Source organism: Hyla sarda, chromosome 4 (genome assembly GCF_029499605.1).
Source record: "Hyla sarda isolate aHylSar1 chromosome 4, aHylSar1.hap1, whole genome shotgun sequence".
NCBI lineage: Eukaryota > Metazoa > Chordata > Amphibia > Anura > Hylidae > Hyla > Hyla sarda.
The window spans coordinates 161,711,091-161,733,634 of NC_079192.1; the positions used below are offsets into that span (position 1 = coordinate 161,711,091).

The 22,544-nt window shown below is 35.0% G+C and overlaps 1 protein-coding gene and 1 long non-coding RNA gene across 2 annotated transcripts; one reads left to right on the forward strand and one right to left on the reverse strand.

Moving 5' to 3' along the window:
- Nucleotides 1–1,309: 1,309 nt before the first annotated feature.
- LOC130368621 (uncharacterized) lies at nt 1,310–18,242 on the reverse strand. Its single transcript, XR_008892524.1, has 4 exons — nt 18,115–18,242; nt 10,991–11,220; nt 7,342–7,407; nt 1,310–1,601 (listed from the first exon to the last, which is right to left on the reverse strand). It is a non-coding gene; the product is annotated as an uncharacterized LOC130368621 (long non-coding RNA).
- A 147-nt stretch (nt 18,243–18,389) lies between these two features.
- Nucleotides 18,390–21,361, forward strand: FOXB1 (forkhead box B1). The gene is made up of 2 exons (XM_056572551.1): nt 18,390–18,712; nt 18,923–21,361. Exon 2 carries the CDS (start codon nt 18,945–18,947, stop codon nt 19,911–19,913), a length of 969 nt encoding a protein of 322 aa, XP_056428526.1. The 5' UTR covers nt 18,390–18,712; nt 18,923–18,944; the 3' UTR covers nt 19,914–21,361.
- The last annotated feature ends 1,183 nt before the right edge of the window (nt 21,362–22,544 follow it).

Consider the following 22,544-nt stretch of genomic DNA (forward strand, 5'->3'; position numbering starts at 1 on the left):
ATAGATAAATGATAGGTAAGTAGATAGATAGATAGATAGATATAGATACTAGGGAATAGAAGCAGACATATTTAAGATTTAAAAAAAACAGAAACATCTTAATATAGCCATTTTCCATATACACTATATCTACGTTTATACCAATAGGTGCATAGATTTTTCTATGCATCTGTTGGTATGAGTGTGGATATATGGATGTATACATAGTTTAGCTTTAATAGAAGCCTTGATAGCTTTAAATATAGCAGTTCAATATAGGGATCGTTATGTAGATAGATAGATAGATAGATAGATAGATAGATATGAGATAGATATTAAATCAAAACAATATATAAATGTAGATAATATACCACTAAAATACTAGACAAATGCTACAAATAGATGCAAAGATAAATTATTGAATATTTTTTCTCAAATCTATGGAGCCTAAATACAGATATTTTAGATAAACATTGACAGAGAGTAATGGATGGATGAATAGATAGATAGATAGATAGATAGATAAGAAAGATAGATAGATAGATAAGAATGATAGATGAGAAAGATAGATAGATAGATTATATATGTTAGGCCAATAAATGCATATATAAATAAATAAATAGATTATAAGTAATATATGAAGCCTAGATAAACACAGATATATTTGAAAATTATTGAGTAAGATATTAGATACATAGATAGACAGACAGATAAACAATAGATAGACAGATATGAGATAGATGATTGATACTGTAGATAGATAGATAGCACTGGATTTGGAAGGAAGGATGCTTCCGTGGAAAATCGGGACATCAAAACGGGGTGCAGGATTCAGTTGAAAGATGAATGAATTTTATTAAGAGGTGAAACGCTAAAAACAATGGAGCGTTTCCATGGGCTGGAAACACTCCATTGTTTTTAGCGTTGCACCTCTTAATAAAATCCATTCATCTTTTAACTGAGTCCTGCACCCCGTTTTGATGTCCCGATTTTCCATGGAAGCATCCTTCCTTCCAAATCCAGTGCTACTATTGCCGGCTTCCACACCTAGGAATCCCGGAGGGACCCAGGGGCAGCGGTCTGATCATCATATGCTCTACCAGATGTTATGCTCTCAGCAAAACACCGAGAGGTAAGAGGCCATCCTAACGGATCTCATCTTGTTACTTCTTTTTTTCCCCCATCAAACCTGGTAATCCACAAGGTACCACAAGGTATGCACCCCTTTTCTCTTTTTCTTTTAAAATTTAGATAGATAGATAGAAAATATTTCTAATTTACCAACAAAAATAAATTAGACACTGTGAAGTTTGTGTATTTATTTTGCCACGTATAAAAAGAAATACATTTGAGATATTTTATTATTCTAAGTCAGTACCTTTTTATTTCAACATGAAAAACTCCATATTGTGTCTGAAAGTCTTTCATGTCCAGACTTTTTGCAAATGACCTCTTTCCTGTAGAAAGTGCTTGTTTTTTTCTGAATGCAAAGATCATTCATTGGAAAGGGATCAATGCTGCTTTTAGACACTAGGAATTAGCCATCCTTTGGTTCACTGGAGGTTAGTTATAATCACATGACCTCCTTTTGCCAGCTTTGTGGGTGGCAAGGCAGTGGCGAACTGAGGAAGGAGAAATAAAGAAGACAAGTTGAAAGGAATGAATAGAGTTCTATTAACCTTTTCAAGAGCCAATAATAAACTGTTGGTATACTTAAACCATGTATATGATTAGCAGAATAAATAGCATAATACAACCTTTCTACACACAAACAGCAAACAAACCTAAGCATCTTTGTTGTGAAATCAGGACTAATAGACAATCTAAAACCAATTTACTACTAATATTACAAATTTAGATTTTCAGTAGTGAAAACCTATTTAAGTATTTTGGTGACTGTAGAAAAGGCATTTGGTTGTTTTTTTATAAATGATATATATTATTTATCTTACATGTGTGCACAGTGCAGACACCTGCTCTGTAGCTGTGGCTATGGTGCAGGAATCCATTGAAAGTTTTGGGAGAGTTAAAAACTGTTGCTGCCCCTTATTGAATCAAGTACTATAGGCTATTCTGGGTGGCACTGCATAGAAGTTGATTCCGTTCTGACAATGTTGTTTAGCTATCATTTGCTATTTTAAATGAATTGGAGCAATCCCCCTTTTTACAACATTTGTTTTCTATTATGGAGAGGTGCAGCAGTTGAGGGCAGACATGTGAAAGTGGCTGTTTGATTCTGTTTTTCATCCTCCTGACCCTGCCTTTGTCCCATCTCACCCTGGGAATGTCACGCCTCAGTACTTCACTTTGAGATGCTCTAGAAAGTGGCTTTGTTATTCCATTTTTTTAGACACACACGAAATTGTTCTCATTCCCCCTGCTGTAAAAGATACTTCAAATTGGGGCTCAGTTCACAAGTGCAATGCAATTTGGCTAAGCTCAACCTTTGTTCTGCTTGTACAAATGACCAAACAGAGTACACATTATACAGTTGATCTACTGCTGTCTTAACACTGAAGTGAGAGGCTGGGAGAGCTAATCCCTTCAGTACCAAGGTGGCATTTTCTATGTTGGTACTATTTCCAACAGTGAAAAATGTGGAAGTTTGTATTTGATGGTTTTCACAAAGACCCAGCATCCCACCGCTCATAATCCAATATCAATTGTTCCCTTTATATTAATCTATTATTATTTCATTTCATTATCTACTGCACAACTTGGAGAATCAACTTTTTAAAATGACATCATTGTTATTGAATATGTGCTCTGTATCCACACAGCTTAGTATCTACAAGTTCTTATTTACAACTTAATACAGCCCAGTCCGATGTGAAATTGTTGCAACCTTAGCAAGGAAAGCAACATTACTAAAACTATTTTTTAAACCTCATTTTCCAATGGCTTAGAATAAATCTAAGGCGAAAGGAAAACTTTGTGACATTGAAACAAATGTACTATAAAGCAAACTGTCTACATGGACTGTCAACCATATGGTTCTGTTATGTGAATTTGGAATATATACATCTCATTGCTAAGGAAAGGAGAAATGAATTACTTTGTGTGCAAACAAAACTGGAAGTGAAAGAGCCATGATCTAGTATAGACATTACTAGCCAAGATAAACATGTATCACACATTGTGTCATTCAAAGGATAATCATGAATTGTTTGTTATGTAGGCGATCTACTGAATTTACATAAATAGTTTATGATGATTCTGATGATTATTAGTAGAAATAAAGATAATCAAAATTGTGAATCCAACACTACAGAGCCCTATAGCACTATTACTATAAATGCATTACTTGGCTAGACTTTACTTATAATGTAGTATGTGTCCAGTTGTTACAAATACCTTTACCTAAAGCAGAAACATAAAGATTTCATAGTGTCATTAAAATGATTTGTGTATGGAATAAAGTACTGATGGTTGGGCTGACATTTTGCTGGACTTAAAGGGGTACTCTGGTGCTCCAGCCTTCTGAACATTTTGTTAAGAATGCTCAGAGCTGGAGGCCATTATTGTGATGTCACGATCACACCCTCTCGTGATGTCACGCCACACCCACCTCAACTCATGTCTAAGGTGGGGGGGGATGTCAGCCGACATGCCCCCTCCCATAGACATGATTGGTGGGGGCGTGGTGTGACATCACGAGGGGTCGTGATGTTAAAACAACTGCCACAGGAACCCCGCATTTGTTTAGAATGCTGGGTCCTGCGGGAGATCGCGGGGGGCCCAGCAGCAGGACCCCCCCGTGATCGGATAAGATATCTAGCAGCAGAGTACCCCGTTAAACTAAGTCTTTTAAAGTAGTAACATATCAGACTTTAGTTTCACACGTTTGGGATTTGTTACAGATAAATTATGAGCTTAGTATCAAAATTTTGGGGAAGATTTTTCAAAACCTATGTGGAGAATCAGTGGTGCAGTTGCAACCAATGGTATCACTTCTTTCATTTTTCGTAGGCCTTAAAAGAAAAAAAAAGCAATCTGATTGGTTGCTACGGGCAACTGCACCACTCTCCCTCCACACATGTTTTGATAAATGTCCCTCTATATTTTTAGTCAATTTTATAAAAAATCTCATTGACATTCAAAAGCCTGTAATCCAAGCAAAGTAGCAATTTGATTGACTACTTGATCATATTAATTGATCAACTTCAATGGTAAATATGCAAGCAAAAGTACGTGACATTTGAGGCCCTTTTACACAGGCTGATTACTCGGGGAATAAGCGCTAATTGGCCTGTGTGGAAGGGCGATGAATATGAAAACCTTCGTTCAACAGCTAATCACATGTTTTGTGCAGAAATGTCCATACTGTTAAAATGTTAAATAATAAACTGTTAACCCCTTAAGGACGCAGGGTTTTTCAGTTTTTGCATTTTTGTTTTTTCCTCCTTTCCTTTTAAAAATCATAACCCTTTTCAATTTTCCACTTAAAAATCCCTATTATGGCTTATTTTTTGCATTACCAATTTTACTTTGCAGTGGCATTAGTCATTTTACCCAAAAATCCACAGCAAAATGGAAAAAATCGAACAAAATCGAAGAAAAAAAAACATTTTGTAACATTTAGGGGCTTCCGTTTCTACGCAGTGCTTATTTCGGTAAAAATGACACCTTATCATTATTCTGTATGTCCATACAGTTAAAATGATACCCTACTTATATAGGTTTAATTTTGTCGTATTTCTGGAAAAAATCATAACTACATGCAGGAAAATTTATACATTTAAAAATGTCCTCTTCTGACTCCTTATTTTTTTTATTTTTTCACATACAGGCGGTATGAGGGCTCATTTTTTGTGCCGTGATCTGAAGTTTTTATCGGTACCATTTTTGTTTTGATCTGACTTTTTGATCACTTTTTATTCATTTTTGAATGGTATAAAAATTGACCAAAACACGCTTTTTTGGACTTTGGAATTTTTTTTTAAGTGTACGCCATTGACCGTGCGGTTTAATTAACAATATATTTTTATAATTCGTATATTTACGCACGCGGCGATACCACATATGTTTATTTTTATTTATTTTTTTAATGGCAAAAGGGGGGTGATTCAAACTTTTATTAGGGAAGGGGTTAAATGATCTTTATTAACACATTTTTTTTTACTTTTTTATTTGCAATTTTATAGCCCCCATATCGGCCCTTGACTGTTCCTGCCTGGATCTCAGGCACGGAGCAGTCATTCGCCGATCGGACACCGAGGAAACAGGTAAGGTCCCTCCCAGTGTCCTGTAAGCTGTTTGGGATGCTGCGATTTCACCACAGCGTTCCTGAACAGCCCGACTGAGCAGCCGGGATAGTTTCACGTTTGCTTCAGACGTGCCGGTCAGCTTTGATCGCCGCGTCAGAAGGGATAATACAGGGCATCACCGCAATCGGTGATGTCCTGTATTAGCCGTGGGTCCCGGCCGTTGATGGCCGCCGGGACCGCACCCGATATGACGCGGGGTCGCCGCGTGACCCCGCGGCATATGGCGGGAGCTGTCAGAGGATTTAAATATACGTCCTTCGTCGTTAAGGAGTTAATATTAAAATGTAATGTTTATGAAAACGCATGGTGAACTGTGTAAATGTAAAAAAAAAACATACCAAAGTCCAGAATTGCTTATTTTTGGTGCAGATAAAAACTAAAGATCATGGCCAAAACATGAGTCCTCAAAGAGTCCTCTATACAGAAAAATAAAAGATGAAAGCATGCAAATTTTTTTGCAACAAGTTATAATTATAATCATAGGGACCCACAGAATAAAGATAGCATGTCATTTTTATTGAAAAGTGTACTGCCCCATAAATAATTGCCCCTACAAAATACAATTGGTGGCCCAAATAAGCAAGCCCTCATATGGGTCTGTAGGTGGAATATTGAAAGTGTTATTGCTATTAGAATGTGAGGAGAAAATAATGAAAGTCCTAATAGAGGACATGTGGACCACCCCCAAAAATGAAGATCATCACTGTCATTTAATAGCTTGGGGTGCCCTAATCCCATACCTTTTTTACATTTTCTTGATACATTCTCCAGTTCGACTGGGTTCACACCACATTTTTGCAACACAGATCCCGTATCAGGTTTTTGATAAAAAAAACGGATTCCTGACTAATCTGTATCAAAACATGTACAAATTTTTATCCGTATATGGTTAAAATCTGAATACGGTTTGAAAAATAATGTCCTGTTGCATCCATTTTTTAAGAAAAAAAGTATACATTTTTAACTTTTCACTCCATTATGAATAATGTTTCACTTGTTTAATTGAAATTCCAAGAAAAAAACTGCAAAGTCAAAAACCGTATGGTGAAACTGAATGAAACCGTACGCACATATGGTTCTGAACGGTTTCCATTGACTCCCATGTTAAAAAAAAAACTTTCAATACGGTTTCAATACGGTTTTTCACTTGAACCAAAAACCGTGGTAGGCTACCGTTTCAGGTACGGGGAAAAAACGGACAAAACTGTACAGGATGCAAAACGGACACAACCTGATGCATCTTTTGGCATACGGTTTTCAATGGAGAGTCAATGCATACGGTTTTCAATACGGTTCTGTACGGTTTTCACATTGAAAACGTATACGGGGACTGTATTGCAAAAACGTGGTGTGAACCCAGCCTTCCAGAGATAGGTGGGTTTACAGTTTGTCTGATAATTCAAGGAATCACTCAAATGGGTGTGAAGTTAATTTTAATCATGGAAGTGAATATCAGGTGATCTGATACTTATACATTTGAGGGGGGGGTGTATGCTCATAGTTTAGGAGCGGAAGGGCATATAATTTATTGTTCTAATGCATCTATAACAAAGCAACTTTTTAGATAGCATTGATTGAAAATATCCTATTATTTTCTGTCTATAGATCCTATGCAATCCATGCATCTCAAGAGAATATACTGCAAACAGTATTATCCTGCAGTCATCCTACTATAGCTGAACTATTCTTTTTGCTGACTAATCAAATGCTTGTTAGTACAGAACAGTAGAAAATAAGTATGCGATGACATCAGCTCTCTGTTGTCGTACTGCACTTTAGTATTAAGCAGTTGTAACTATGGGTTCAAATTAGACCAGGAAATCATCTGTACAGAATATATATATATATATATATATATATATATATATATATACTCTACGAGGGTATACAGCCTTCTTGTAAATATATTTATTTTCTTCTACACTTGAAAAACATTCAGCAGTGATGTTTCCTATAATCTCCATTAGTATTTCCCATGTGCATGTCTCTGTTGAATCATTGCCTGAACATATATGAACTAGCACATTTGTCACAGTCACAGGAAAATATATTATAAAAACTCCATCAAGTTAGTCAGAGCCAAATAAAAACTTACGTAGTGTTGGACTTTCCCGAGAGTGGCACGCCGCTCAAAATTACTGCAAAAGCTTGTGGTGGACGTCTGTGAGAAGTGATTAAATGTTAAAGCTGTTTCTCCTTTTTAATTCTTCACAATGGCACAAAATACATGTTGGGTGTAAATCTCATGTAAGCATCAGAAGCTTGGTGGGATTTCAGTTTACATTAGGCAATTTTATGCACATTTGTAGGCAAAACAACATTTAAAATGTAATGATAATAAGTCTCCTACAGGTAAATATGGATTTAAAGGGATATTCCGTCCAAATACAAAGGATAGGGGATAAAATGTCTGTTCACGGGGGGGGGGGGGGGGGGGCCTTCGCTGGGATTCCCCACCATCTTCGTGCAGCACCCACATTCTGTGCAGGGCTGCATCTCCAGTCTGAGAAACTTCTTTGTTTCCAGGACTGGAGAAGTGATGTCATGCCATGCCCCCTCGTGACATCATGCCACACCCCCTCTAATCATGTCTATGGGAGGGGGCAAGGTGGCCCCATTTATCCCCTATCCAATCTTATCCATATCTTATCCCCTATCCACTAGTTTCCTGATATTGTCAGTTACTTAATAACTTACAGTTTAACTCTACAATGCAACTTTCTGTATGCAAACAATATAAAGATAACTGATGCCTAATGGATCATCCCAAAACTTGCCAAGCGACCCACTATGTAGCATCTCTACAGGGTCTTCTTTAGATTAAATAGTAGTATGTGCAGCTCACAATTAATTAGCCAAGGTACAATATGGCTGAACACCTTCACCTTAGGTGTGATATTTATTTGTAAAAAAAGAATTTTAACATAACCTCAAGGCTAATATCAGATTTACTGATACATGATGAATAATTAAAGGAACCGTGCTTCAAATTTATGATGCAAGCAATAGATATATTTATTAAAATACATATAACGTACATATAAGGGTACATTGTTATAAAGACCCTTTCCTCCGTAGAACTGTCTTCTACTGAGGAAAGGGTCATTATTACAAAGTACCCTGAAACACGTCTAGAAGCTTGATCTAACGCACCACTAACGCACCATCGGCATTTGAAAACTCTATGAACAATTATTTTCGTTGCAACAAGTCTGACATCATTCTTCTACAACAGCCGCATTTTCCATCTATCCAGCCTTCCTACCTGACTGATGTCAGATGCCAAGTAGCTCCATGAGGTTTTCAATAACAATTTTCATCAGGTCTGTGGCAGGCAAACCAGCCGCAGGAGTACACGCCAGCACCCTCTTACAGCGCAGCCAGACCCTGTTTTGAACGGGTGCTTGCCGGCACCAACCCTGTGGAAAGATACATCTGGCCAATCCATCTAGCTGTTAAATATATTATACTGTTGTCCAATGTATGCACGTGATTTCACATACACCATCCATTATCTTTATTTGCGGACTGTAATAAGTTCATATTCTGAACTAACAAATGCCGAACTAACGGACTACACTTCCGTCTATTGCATACAGTGGTGCTTTTTATGTTTTATATTTTAGCAATTATTTACTAAATTCATCTCCCCACAAGGGCCCTGTGAAAGGAGATTTTATTACACATTATTATGTTATATGTATTTTAATAAATATATCTATTGCTTGCATCATAAATTTGAAGCACGGTTCCTTTAATTATTCATCATGTATCAGTGAATCTGATATTAGCCTTGAGGTTATGGTACAATTCTTTTTTGATTTTTTACATCTTCTTTAGATTTCTCCGACCTTCTTCCCACCCCTACCTTGTCCACCTTCCAGCCAAAAAATGATCCTTGATGGACAAGCCTGTTCTGGCCTACTGCTTACTGACACATCTCTGATGGACAGGCCTAGGCCTTATAGTTTACATAGCTCAGTCATAGATCTCCTTGTCAATACACACACAGACTATCTACACTCATAAACCTGGTATCTGTCAGTATCAGGCATCAGCACCCTCTCCTGTTAGCTGCAGTACACATGATGCAACAACATATTAGCAAAGCGGATACCTTCAAGCAACTAAGCAATTTCTCAGACAATTAAACAATCAATTGACATATGCCCACTCTAAGTGTTAGTTAATGTCAATGGTCATAACAACACAATAGAAAAATAATAAAGCAAACAAAGAAAAAAACTATTAATACTCCTATCAAATTTGTAAAACTAAGAATAAGATAATTTCCAACCTGTTGGGAGAGGGGAGGGGGGGTATATTCTGTAGACAGATTAGCAAGAAGACTCCGGGGTACCAGAGTAGTTGAGGGGTTGGAAATCGAAGTATAGCCTCCTATATAGAGACGTATTAAATTTTCCACTTAGCAGCGGTTATTCCAAAGGCCTAAACTAGAAATCAGGTCTACAATATTATTTTTAAGTCCTTACAGTTATCATTATTCCATTCCATATTGTAGATATGTTATTAGACTCATTGACCTCATTAGAAGGATTTTTTAATTCCTTCTTTTTCAGAGCACAGAGCTTAGAGGAAACACTGACCGTGATAATTGTTTGCTTCCCCAATTATTCTGTATTGGTTTCATGTGAGTAATATGGGCATATCCATGCGTATACCATTCCACTTTAATTTGGCAGGTGTTTGGTATGCTATGTGTAGTCATGTAGTCAGGAGCTCAAAAAACCCATCACGGTTGCTGATCCCTCTAAGCTGTGCACTCTGAAAAGGAAGGAGTTAAAAAATCATTCTAATGAGTTAAATAACAGATCTACCTTGAATACACCATTACAATTATTTTCACCCAAGGATAAAGTGTTGGACTTGCTCTTTAATATAAGATGACTTAAAGGGGTATTCCAGGATTTTTTTTATGCTACAGGGGCTTAAAGTAGTGTAGTTCATAATATAGTGCCTGTACCTGTGTGTCAGGGTTTTCTCACAATTTTTCTGTGATTTTCACTCCAATATTTATTTTTATCAGCATACAAAATTACTGTTGTCTCAGATTTTTCCCAGCTTGCAATGCGGCAGAGACCTGACTAGTCAGTAGATGACAGGGAGACTGTCTGCTTCAATGGATGGAGGGAGAGCTTGGTGGGAGAGAGATCAATCTGCAACTAATGCATCACCCTGATTGAAAACCACAGGTCTTTTGATGGATACAGCTCATTTATGTTTCAATGGGTGGGGTGGCTGATGTGTGGGAGAGAGGAAAATGGAATTATGGGATTTGTAGTTAAAAAAAGAAAAGTCAAACAGGAAATACCAGTTCACAAAAAGCTAGCCACAGTGTTATGGTAATCTCATGACATAGCCATTTAGCCCCAAGTCAAGTGCAGATCCTTCCTAAGCATGTCCATTTCTGCCTGCCAGGTACGTACTAAAATCACGTGGTGGATAATCCCTTTAAAAGTATGGCTCTGCTCACATAATCTCAGAGTCTACTGTTGCTGGCCTTTTGCCCTACTATACCTATGATAAAAGGCTGTAACATATGCCACTGTATAGGCATACTAATGGAAATCCAGTGTAAAAATTGGACCATGAGTATGCTTTTTTATTGGAATCTTTTATATGGAATATCCAATCAACTTTGCTATTCCATACATAAAAAAGAAAACATATGCTGATGCCAAAATAGCTGTGATGGAACAAGAATGCTTTTATGGACAACTTACCAATGTTGGAAAATCCACATATGTTACACTGTACCAGAAAATGGTATGCTACCTGTCCAGGACCGGAAAATTAGGCATATTGCCAGGATATACCAGAACTTTATCACTGGGGTAGGATCAACCTCTGGGATCCATATGATCTCCAGAATCATGTGGGTGTAGTGCTGATGTAGCTTTGTATCCCCTGGTCGGCTGCAGTTCCCTACACAGCCAGGTGGTGGGGTATTCCGCTGTACAGAAAAAAAATTAAAAGAAGTATCTCAGTGAGGTTATATATTTTCTGTAACACAGTATAGCTCTTATGCTTATCTTTTGCCAAACTACCATGCCATTCCAATGGGGGACATGGGGTATCCATTGGTCTGACCTGTATTCATAAAGCAGTTAATACCCATCCAGTGGATAGAAAATAACTTGTTATTACTGTAATACCAGTGTGAGTGAGGTCATGTTTTAACTTTCTTCCGCTTTTGCCTCACTTGTACATTTGCATGACTACTATATCCTAACCAAGTTATATGCTTTAACCTTATACAAAAGAGCCAGCAGGTAGTGACAAAGAACCTTGCAGAAAGAAATTTTATAGTCTATTCTATGCTAGAGACAAAGAATAAGGAAAAAAAAAAAGTTGAAATGTGGAATAGGTAAATGTATTTTTTACATTGCCTAACTTTTCACACAAATAACAATTAATCTCCATAACTAAACCTTTATTTTTATTTTGACCCACTAGGTAGACAGAAGGTATAAACATTATTTTGGAATTGTCATATGTCATTGATTGTACCCTATAGTTTAACAGTTTTCATTAATGTTTATCAGGATAAAAAATGAAGAATTGCTAGAATTTGACAAAAAAAAAAAAAAAAACTCAGTGAGTTAATATATATAAATGTAGCAGACCTAAATTTGTTGATAAGATTGCCTGCTCTCCTCTGTAAACACACTGCGAACACACCATAATCCTGAAAAAAATCTGTTCTTTTCTGTATGTGTAATAATTTATATTAGATATCTCACAAGAAATCAGTGTTCCAGCAGATTGCATATTTGTATCTGCATATTCAACAGTATAATATATATATATATATATATATATATATATATATATATATATATATAGATATGTCCATGTTGCATGTAAATGTATTTTTGGAAAGAACCCGTATGACAGTATTTAAAACAATACTGATACATGAACTTATATAGGCAATTTATTTTCTCTTTTTACCTAATAAGGGTAAAATGCATACAGTATGTCAGGAGCAGACTAAGTATTTAGGTTTTAGTTGCAAGCACTCCAGATGTTTAGTTAGGGTACTCCTTAAAGTGTAAGTGGAGAGCCTGTGAAAAATGCATAACTGAACATGGGGGCTGCAGAATACTGTTCCAGAAGTGTAAAATACTAAGCATATACAATATTAAAGAATATATTTGATTTATCTCCAAAATGTACTATTTACCTTTATTAAAACCACTTAAATAAAAAAATAAATAAAAAGAATGGCTACCCTCGGTAGTGTATTAGTAAAAACTACATTTACTAGTGTCGCTGCATACAGTGAAAGTTACAGAATCATCTTTTAAGCTTGCATTAATACATAATATCACATTTTATTGTCAATGGGATTAAACTGTTTGATAATATCTGATATATGTGGGTGAGCATGCGAGAACCTGCTAACACAAAATCCTATAACACATGACTTTTCAATATGCAAATGACAAAATATAGCACTAAATACTAATTTTTATACTAGTTTACAATAGCACAGATCACAGACCTTACTGAGTAAAACAATATATTTTACTATAGTAAACTCTACAAAATCATATAAAATATTACATACAAAATCATATATAACGTTATCTACAAACTATAGTATTGCATATCATTTACAGTAAATAAACATCTGCACATGTTTCAGTGATGTTTCTGTCCATTGATTTAAACTTGCTTAAAAGCTCACATTACAAACGCATTTCAAGAAATCTGCAGTATGGAAGAATCACTGGTCATTGATGACACATAGAGATTATGCTAAGCAGCAAAGCCCCATTTAAATGACAGATAAGTAGCTTCTCCCAGCAATGTGGTATATTTGTTAAATAGTGTTCTGCAACAAAGGACTTGGTCCATGCTCTTAGTTCCCATAGGCAGTGAAATCACTTCGGTAAACTCAAAAACTTTTAAGTACAACAAAAGAAACCAGTCCCCAAACCCAATTCTATCAGCTCCCTTTTCAGTGTCAATAAGTAAACAGAGGGAGCACAAGTAAGTTCATCAAATATAATCTAGGACTTAACTAGAAATGCATGGGGGATACTTTCAAGTTGAGAAATCTGTTTTGGATCTTTGTATTGTTTGAAGCCTAGGAGACCCTAAGAAGCTGCTTAACATTTCCCCATTTCTATATTGTAAATATTAACATGCGTTTGAAAAGGAGGGCTAGTCTATTTTAGCTTCATCTGGAGTTAAAGGATAGATCCTGGGCTCACAATATGCTCACACCTGCATTGAGAACATTCAGGATGAAAACCAATATTGTGTTAGCCACTTTTATGCCCCTCTCCCTTGGCCATCTGAACAGGCTGCATGCTACTGAAACGAATTGTGGTTTTATTGAAGGGAAATTAGCATAAATTATTACCAAACCTGTAAATGTGTGGGGTCCTGCTTTTTGGGGAAAACAGGAGTCTATTGCAATCCTTTCAAGCAGAAAGCTGAGCTTTACACATCGTGATGGAAAGACTGAATAGCTTTGGTTTGAAGAAGATTCCCATTTGCTTTGCACATTGATATAATTGACTTATGTGTATTTTATTCCATTTTCCCAACAACAGTTGGATCTCCTCATTTAAATGAGTCTCTAGAAAGCCTTTTTTTTTTTATTTGTGTTGCATTTCTTTACAAAGAGATAAGTTCACTTTTAAAAGACACCCAGTACACACATTTCACATCCTATTCATTCCATTATTGGGAGCAATGAGTTGCACTGCAATGTGATTCCCAATGCATACCCAAGCCTATATAACTAATGAATTAATTTAAAGCTCAGTGTATGGCTATTATTTACTATACTACTATACTTTTTAAAACAAATAACACATTCCATCAACCCAATAAAATGGAACATTAATACATTAGTACATTTAATTTAAAACATTCCATAAAATTGTGTATTATCTAAGACTTTTGGAAAAAGTTCAATATTTTATGTCAGTAATATCTATACGCAGTGATATTGTAAATTTACACATGCTGTAGCCATGGGAAAATTGTCACTTACCCTCTATGTTAAATATAACAATTTAAAATTGATGTAGAATTTATTTCCATGATTTAGGTATACATATATATAGAAAAAGAAAACAAAATTATCATCATTAACAGTTTAATAAATAAATACTAATATTAAATTCATATTCAACATGCTTTAAAAAAGATTAAAAAAATATATAGAAAATAACCATCCAATTTCCATTCTTTTTTTTCTTTAAAATAAATAGACAAATAAATCAAATAACACAGCGTGAAAAATATGGCTATATTCTATTTACAGATGTATTTCCAGGCATATTTTCGTCCATTAACAAAAAATTGGTCGGGAATAAAAAATATGATTGTATGTTTTATGCAGTGTGAACATACCCTAAAAAATATGTATATAAGGACTTAGACCATGACAAAAAATAAATAAATGAAGGTGGAGAAAAGTCAATAAATCATCATCTTAAATTACTGTAGTTTTCATAACATTATAAATAAATTAAAACATTCAATTAAACAATCCCAGATGAAAAGTGATTATAATTCTATGGCGAGTTAATTTATTTTAATCCTTTAGTCTTATGATCCCCTTTTATCCATAGACATGATAGTCACTGATCGTTTCTGTGTATGTAATACATTAACCCATTTCTACCAGAGAGTCTGCAGTGTAATTATACATGCTTCCCCTGACTATTACTAGTTAATAGTGTAAAGAGGAATTATTATTATTTTTAAAAATACAGCCAGGCTTTCTGTAAATGAATTCTTTTTTAACTGAATTTAGAAGGTCATATTGTGTTAGTGCTCAAGTGCTTCTGTTAATATGGGGAAACGTGATTCTGCATTTCAAGTAACTAATCTGAATCACAGCAGCTATTTCAATATTAATGAAATTGTTTAATCTCCTAAATTCATCGTGTTTAAGTAACGATTCGGTGATTTATTGGTCAGCAAGGAAAACTGTCATTAATGTTTTGATGTCCCAACACATCTTTTGTTGAGCTACACCTAATTGTCCAAAGCCCTCTGGGCTTCAAGATACTACGTTTGAAAGATAATTTATACCTAGCAAAAAATCACTAAAATGTTGCAAAGAAAAAGAAAGAAAAAAACTAGCGTAAAGTGTTTAATGATAATAACATAGTCATATAAACTAGTGGCAACAGTCCTGCTAGTGAGGTAAAAGGCCATTCTGAATGACATTGCATTGCTGATATTTAGCTAATTATGTACAACAGTGTCCTAAAACCTGTCACTTAGTAGAAAGATGGCAAGAAAAGCTCTGATACTTCAATCAGATATCTATATTTTTTCCAGAAAGTCTGTAATAACTCAATTAAACACCATGTTTATTGATATGTTAAATAGTCCTCATCCTAATATTAAACCTCACAATTGTTTTTACTTGTGATGTGACTATGTAATTGTTGCAAATTACATTTTGTTTTTTAGAATTTATTAGGCTTATATAGGATTTTATTATATATATATATATATATATATATATATATATATATACATATATATATATATATATATATATATATATATATATATATATAGTGTTCGAAGGGTATGCATCATAGTTAAATTTTACATTTATGAATTATTTTGTTTGTCTTTGCGAGTTGGGGAAGAATTTGTTTACAACTATGACATTTGTTTCATGGATAAGAAATAAACCCACTATAATGTCTGTCTAAAATATTTGAGCAGTAAATATATATATAATATTTTTATTTATTTAAATACAAATATTATGTAATTGTGTGATACATTTAAGAACATTTGTCTAAATGGATTATAAAAAAAATGCAGATTATGCAGTGTCATGTTCTTTGATCTGCATTTTTAGTATCAAAAAGAGAGCGAACATATATGATATCTGTACTATAGGACAGCAGGTAAATCACATAATCTTTACCTACAAAGTGTTTATAATGCATTAACAATGTAGTATAAAAAAAGTATCACTAATCTTAATAATAAAAATAAAGATCATATTATTTTAAACTGTGAATAATAATAATATATTATTATGTTTGTCAAGGTGACCACACACTAACCAATTTTCTGTATAATCATCTTTTTATTATCAAAACAATTGTCTACTTTTACCAATTGATCAATGCACTAAAATGAATAGTAATCCCCAAAGTCCCCTTATATTTCATCATTATTTTATATTTTGACTAATAATTATTGTATTGTTGTCTTGTGTGGTTAAACATCATGAATTATATTACACTTTAAGGAACATACTTTCCATTGGATCAAATCTTTTAAAATACTTACAATTTCATGAAAAAATATTTTGTTTTCTGAACAATTGCTGATTTGTTACTAAACAAGCTGAAAAATGTTGGATCTTTTATCTATTTTGAAACAGATTACATCTATTAGAAGTTTAGGACAAGCAACTACTTTCAGCAGGAATAGCCAGAATTACAAGATACTTGTGATTAATATCATGGTAATCACCTTTTCTATCTCCAAGAGCTAGCAGATTCAGTGTCACACAGTAAGGGCAGGGAGGGTTACATGAGGCAAGCAGCGGAGTTGAAACGGAGACAATGATGAATTCTTCCCATACACATGCACAAGCGTATATCCATACTCACACTGCATTTATAGTTATTTGTTGCAGGGAGTCTTATCATTCTGTGTTGTGATTGTCTTCTGATAATCCATATATATATATATATATATATATATATATATATATATATATATATATATATATATATATGTGTGTGTTAAATATAATACAGTAAATGCTTTTTATCTTTAATGTATTCTATTTCATACCTTCTTATCAATTATGCTGGGTAACTAGACAAACTCTTGACTTGGCATTAGAGATGTCATTAACATGCCTCTTGTTGTTTAGTTGTAATGTGCATCTTAAAGCCCTCACATCTGGCTGCTTAGCAGCTGTTTAGTGTACAATGTTGTTATGAGCTTGAATGATTAGGGATTATCAGTGACATCCCTTGGGATTTAGAATGGGATTGCTGAAGAATCAAATCAATTGCTTTTACACCCCTCGGAGACCACCTTTTTCTGTGTTAATCTGTTTCATAACATGTCAGCTTGTATTACATTAAACACCTCACAATTAATAAGGTTGAACATTGATAGTATTACATTAGTCCCTCATTTCTTATTAATACGTTGCTGCTATATGCCGGACTTGAAATGCATACATTTAAGTTAGTACACACTTGTTGAAGTTTGGCATGACATTTGAATTACCAAGTAAATAATCAGAGGTGTGTAAACTATTATTCTAGCAAATGCAAAAACTTAAATCTACTGTCAAGAGTTCAAAAAAAGTTTATTTATCCAAAACATACAGTGTTACAATAATATTCAGAGATATTAATAATCCAAATTACACTATTAGATATTACACAGAGCAGAACAGCAAAGATTAATGCAAAGTTTTCAGAAACTTTTGTCAATTCTATTATAAAAATACAGCAAACAATACATACTATTGTTATAACAAGATGATAATATTTACACAGGAATGTCTCTATTTTTCCATAGATGTATATCATTATGTTATCAATAAAAACACAAACACAATATCTAAAAAATGTTAAATTAAGTAAAACTCTGAATGAGTTTAGTTGACCTAAGAACAAGTGCCCTCCCCCTCTTGTTAAAAAGTAAAAGCGCTGCCTTAAGTTAGCTAACAATACAAATCAGATAACAATATAGAACAAACAGAATACCACAGCCAAGCAATTTCCATGTCAAACATCCCACTGCTCAGTAGCTCCATTTGTAAGTGTGAATTGCAGACTAAGCTCCCTGCAATGCACACAGGAAGGTTTGTGCATACCTTCACACACACTGTTACTGGGTACCATCACACTTCAATTCCGGTTGCTGAGCCTTTTCACCCCTTGCCTTGTCTTCAAATGGAAATGATTTCTATTGGCCCAAGGTGTCCATGTAAATAGGTGTAAATGAAACCAGATTATTCCTTTCTCTCCCCCACGCCCCCTCCTCTCTACTCTCTCTCTCTCCTCTGCTCCCTCCCTCCTCCTCCTCCCAAGGCGATTGTCATATGATAGCAAAGAAGTGGCACATTAATGAAGCGCCTCTACAGGGGTCTTTTCTGTTCATGTCACCACATAAAACTATCAGATGGTTTGAGGAAGGACATGGACACAACTACTTAGCTTATCTCCCACCCAGCAAAGGAGAAATACTTTCCCCGTTCCCATTCAACTGCAGCTCAGAAAAGGAGCTTATTCTTGATGCTAAGGAGAGGATCAGAGTTTATCCAAGAAGGGTTCAGGCTGGCTAGGAATTGAATTAAGACCTGAAATACTAGAAAGTGCTAGTTCTTGTGGATTTTGCTTTTGGACAGGAGCACACCTCTTTGTTATTACTTTCCGGATGCAGAGTGTCAACTTGTAACGAGAAAGTTGAAGGTATGATGTTTTTGTATTCTCTCTCTAGTCTTTCTAATGTATAGAAAAGTGATGTAATTGATGTAAAGACTTGCTAAACTATACTTTATATTGAATACACACAGGTGTTAATAATGATAATGGTCTATAGCTGTTTGTATGATTTGCATCATAATGGTTTTTATATTATCTGCAAAGCTGACTTGGTCACCTTTCCTCAATTACATACAGATTACCTGTGACCACACTGAAGATGCCTCGACCAGGAAGAAACACTTACAGTGATCAAAAACCCCCTTACTCCTACATCTCATTGACGGCTATGGCAATCCAAAGTTCCCAGGAGAAGATGCTACCCCTGAGTGAAATATACAAATTCATCATGGACAGATTTCCTTACTACAGAGAGAACACTCAAAGATGGCAGAACTCTCTGAGACATAACTTGTCCTTCAATGACTGTTTCATCAAGATCCCAAGGAGACCAGATCAGCCTGGCAAGGGGAGTTTCTGGGCACTTCATCCTAGTTGTGGTGATATGTTTGAAAACGGCAGTTTCCTAAGGCGTAGGAAGAGGTTCAAGGTAATGAAATCAGACCATCTTGCCCCTACTAAGCCATCCGATGCAGCCCAGTACCTGCAGCAACAAGCAAAGCTTAGGCTTAGTGCTTTGGCTGCCTCTGGTACCCATTTGCCACAGATGTCAACATATAACCTGGGGGTCTCACAAACATCCAGCTTTAAACATCCCTTTGCTATTGAGAATATAATTGCCAGAGAATATAAAATGCCAGGAGGACTTGCTTTTTCTACAATGCCACCAATGTCAGCTGCCTATCCTCTTCACAACCAATTGACTACAGTTGGAAGCTCCATTGGCACTGGTTGGCCTCACATGTACAGTTCCAGCATGATAGACACTACCACACCTATATCAATGGCTAACAGTGATTACAGTGTGAGTGCTTACGGAGTTCCCATCAAGCCGCTTTGCCATGGAGGACAGACTTTGCCTGCAATTCCAGTTCCTATCAAACCTACACCAGCAGGCATGCCAACACTTCCAGCACTCCCAACACACATCCCAGCAATTTTGTCGAACTCTTCTCCATCATTGAGCCCAACATCTCCCCAAACAGCAACCAGCCAAAGCAGCCCTGCAACACCTAGTGAAACTCTCACCAGCCCACCCACTACCCTACTTTCTGTGGCTGTGCACTAACTTGACAGGATGTGCAACTTAAATAATTTCTCCAAAGTTTACTCACTTTACATTTTTTGTCCTCTCAAAGAAAAAGACTCATTCCAGCAAGGAGGTTAACATTGTTTGTGAGCTTTGTTAGTTGTTCAACCGATGTGATATTTTGTATTTTTGTTCATGACTTCACACACTTGAAAATGTTTCTCTGCATAGCAATGTCATTCTTAAAGACACTTTTGCACATCTTTTCTTCAATGTATTTTGAAACTGAAGGGCAGGCATTTTCAGTTAACAGATATTACATGCACATGTCTATCTTACCCCTATAATAGGAATGAAAGATAGGAAGGAATACAGGCAGACATTTTATGCATCACATATCCAATGAATATTAGCAATCCACATGACAGTATTATCCAGTCTTCTTTACTTAGAGACATGGTGCATGATTGTTTTGGACACATACATGTATATGGACAGCTATAATATGAAACAATGCGTATTGGTATCAACCCAACGCTCACAATAAACGTCATCATTATAGACTTAATCATGTAACCTGGTGAGAAAAAACAAATGTTTACACTGTTAATGCCCTAATGTACATATAGAACTTAGAAAGCAAACCATTCACTGTACTTGTTGGCTGTCAATTGTAAGTATTACTCTCAAGGCACTGGAAAGTTATCAGTTGATGTCACTGAATTAAAGATTGCTTATCTATTTATTTTCAAGGGTAGGGGTCATATCCCTAGTTAAGATGGAAACACAAATATTTGGGGGGCCCTCCCAAAAGTCCAGAGAAATATTGTATATGTTTGTGAATATGAATGAATATAAAATGTGTCTAACGCACTTTTATTTGACCCATTTCTTTTGTTTAAACTTAGCAAATTTGCTACAAAAAAAAAAAGTTAAAGAAAAAAATCCACAAAATGTTACTGTTGCTGTGTGGTGAATTTAAGTTAACTATGAATGACCCTACTGTCATCTTAAGCTGTAAAGAAATGACCACTCAGTCTCCTTGTTGTACAGAAGGCATGGCATTTGCTTATTGATGTTATTATTCACAGCATGTGTGTATGTCAGACTACAAAAATAAGTGTCACCGTTAAATTATGAACCTAGTCGTCCAAATAATATTTTCTCATTAAAATGTTAATTCAAAATGATGGTCTGTCGTTCTGTATTAGTTGTATACACTAAATCATGATAATTTTCTTTTCTATGTGTATGTGTGAGTGCGAGTATGTGTCCATGAGTGTCATAGGTAATTTTAGGCTAGTATTTTTATTTTGTCTATGTTTATACCTGATAAAGTTGTTCACTTCATCAACCTAACGAAACTTAACATATTTGTATATTCCAAAACTCAAGGGACAATTAAACAGATAGATAATGAGTGCAGTATAACTAACTAGTATCTTAACAGGTGTGTCTGGTAAACTCTTCTAAATGGATTTTATAAGCTGATAAAAGTAAGACAATTACAGAACATTATATGGCTATAAATTATGAAGATTTGCCAAAAAAAATCAACTAGGTGTAACATTCTATTTGGTTGTCAAAAATTCAAAACAGACAAATCAGTGTAAACTACACTGAGAAGTATAAACATATATAACAATAGCGAGCATAACCTAAAGATAAATAATATTTATTTTCAATAAATTGAACATAGAATGAAGTAACATTACTTTCCACTAATTAAGTATAAGTATCTGCTCCTTGTTGTTCACTGTATTGTGAAGCAAATAAGAATTAATCCACTTAGTATTCCCTTCCTCTGTTTCTATGTACAGTATACAAATGCAGCTATAAAACTAAGTGAATCATACAGTCAATTCAATGGCATTAAGGTCTCTCTCAGGACTTGAAGATGAGTAATCTTATTCATCATGTTCAACCAAACCATATATCACTATAACTGTGCGTAGAAAGCTATGTATCATGATATTAGAAGCAGCAACATCTTTGAGCTGCACCTGCAACACTGCACACAGGAAGTTGTCGGCTCTTTTGCAATACACAAGATTTCAATTCATTGACATAAAATGGTCTTAATTTGTTCTTACTGTATATGATTCTAGATAGGATTTAAAAAAATTACATTTTCCAACTTTTTGGAAACTTCTTTAACACAAATGGTCTTTTCCAAAACATGTTGTGAACGCAATATTTAAAACATGCTTGTTGTACCTCTTTGTGAAAATAAGTGAAAACGTGAAAAAAATCTGTAACAAATCTATTGTTCTGTTTAAAAAGACTTTCATTTCAAGCTTATCAACAAGTAAGTAGGTTGACGGCTGAATGAATCAACAGCTTTGTTTTGTTTTAATCCTCATCAGTGGAACACGGCCAAAGTCAATAAACACTTTTAGGGATTGTAAAAAAAAAAAAAAAAAAAAAAAATCCCAAACCTAGTATGTGATACTAAACATTAAAAAATCTGAATCATTTTAGCGCCATGTTCAAACATCACAAAAAATGGTTGCATTTTGCATTTTATTAATGCCCATTTCTTCCAGACGATTAAAAAAAAAAAGATGCAAAAAAATAAAAAAAATGTATTTTCTTTGGCATAATCGCCTAAAAAAACGTATTATATTGTAATATTATTGCACATAATATATAAACTATCCTGTATTAAAT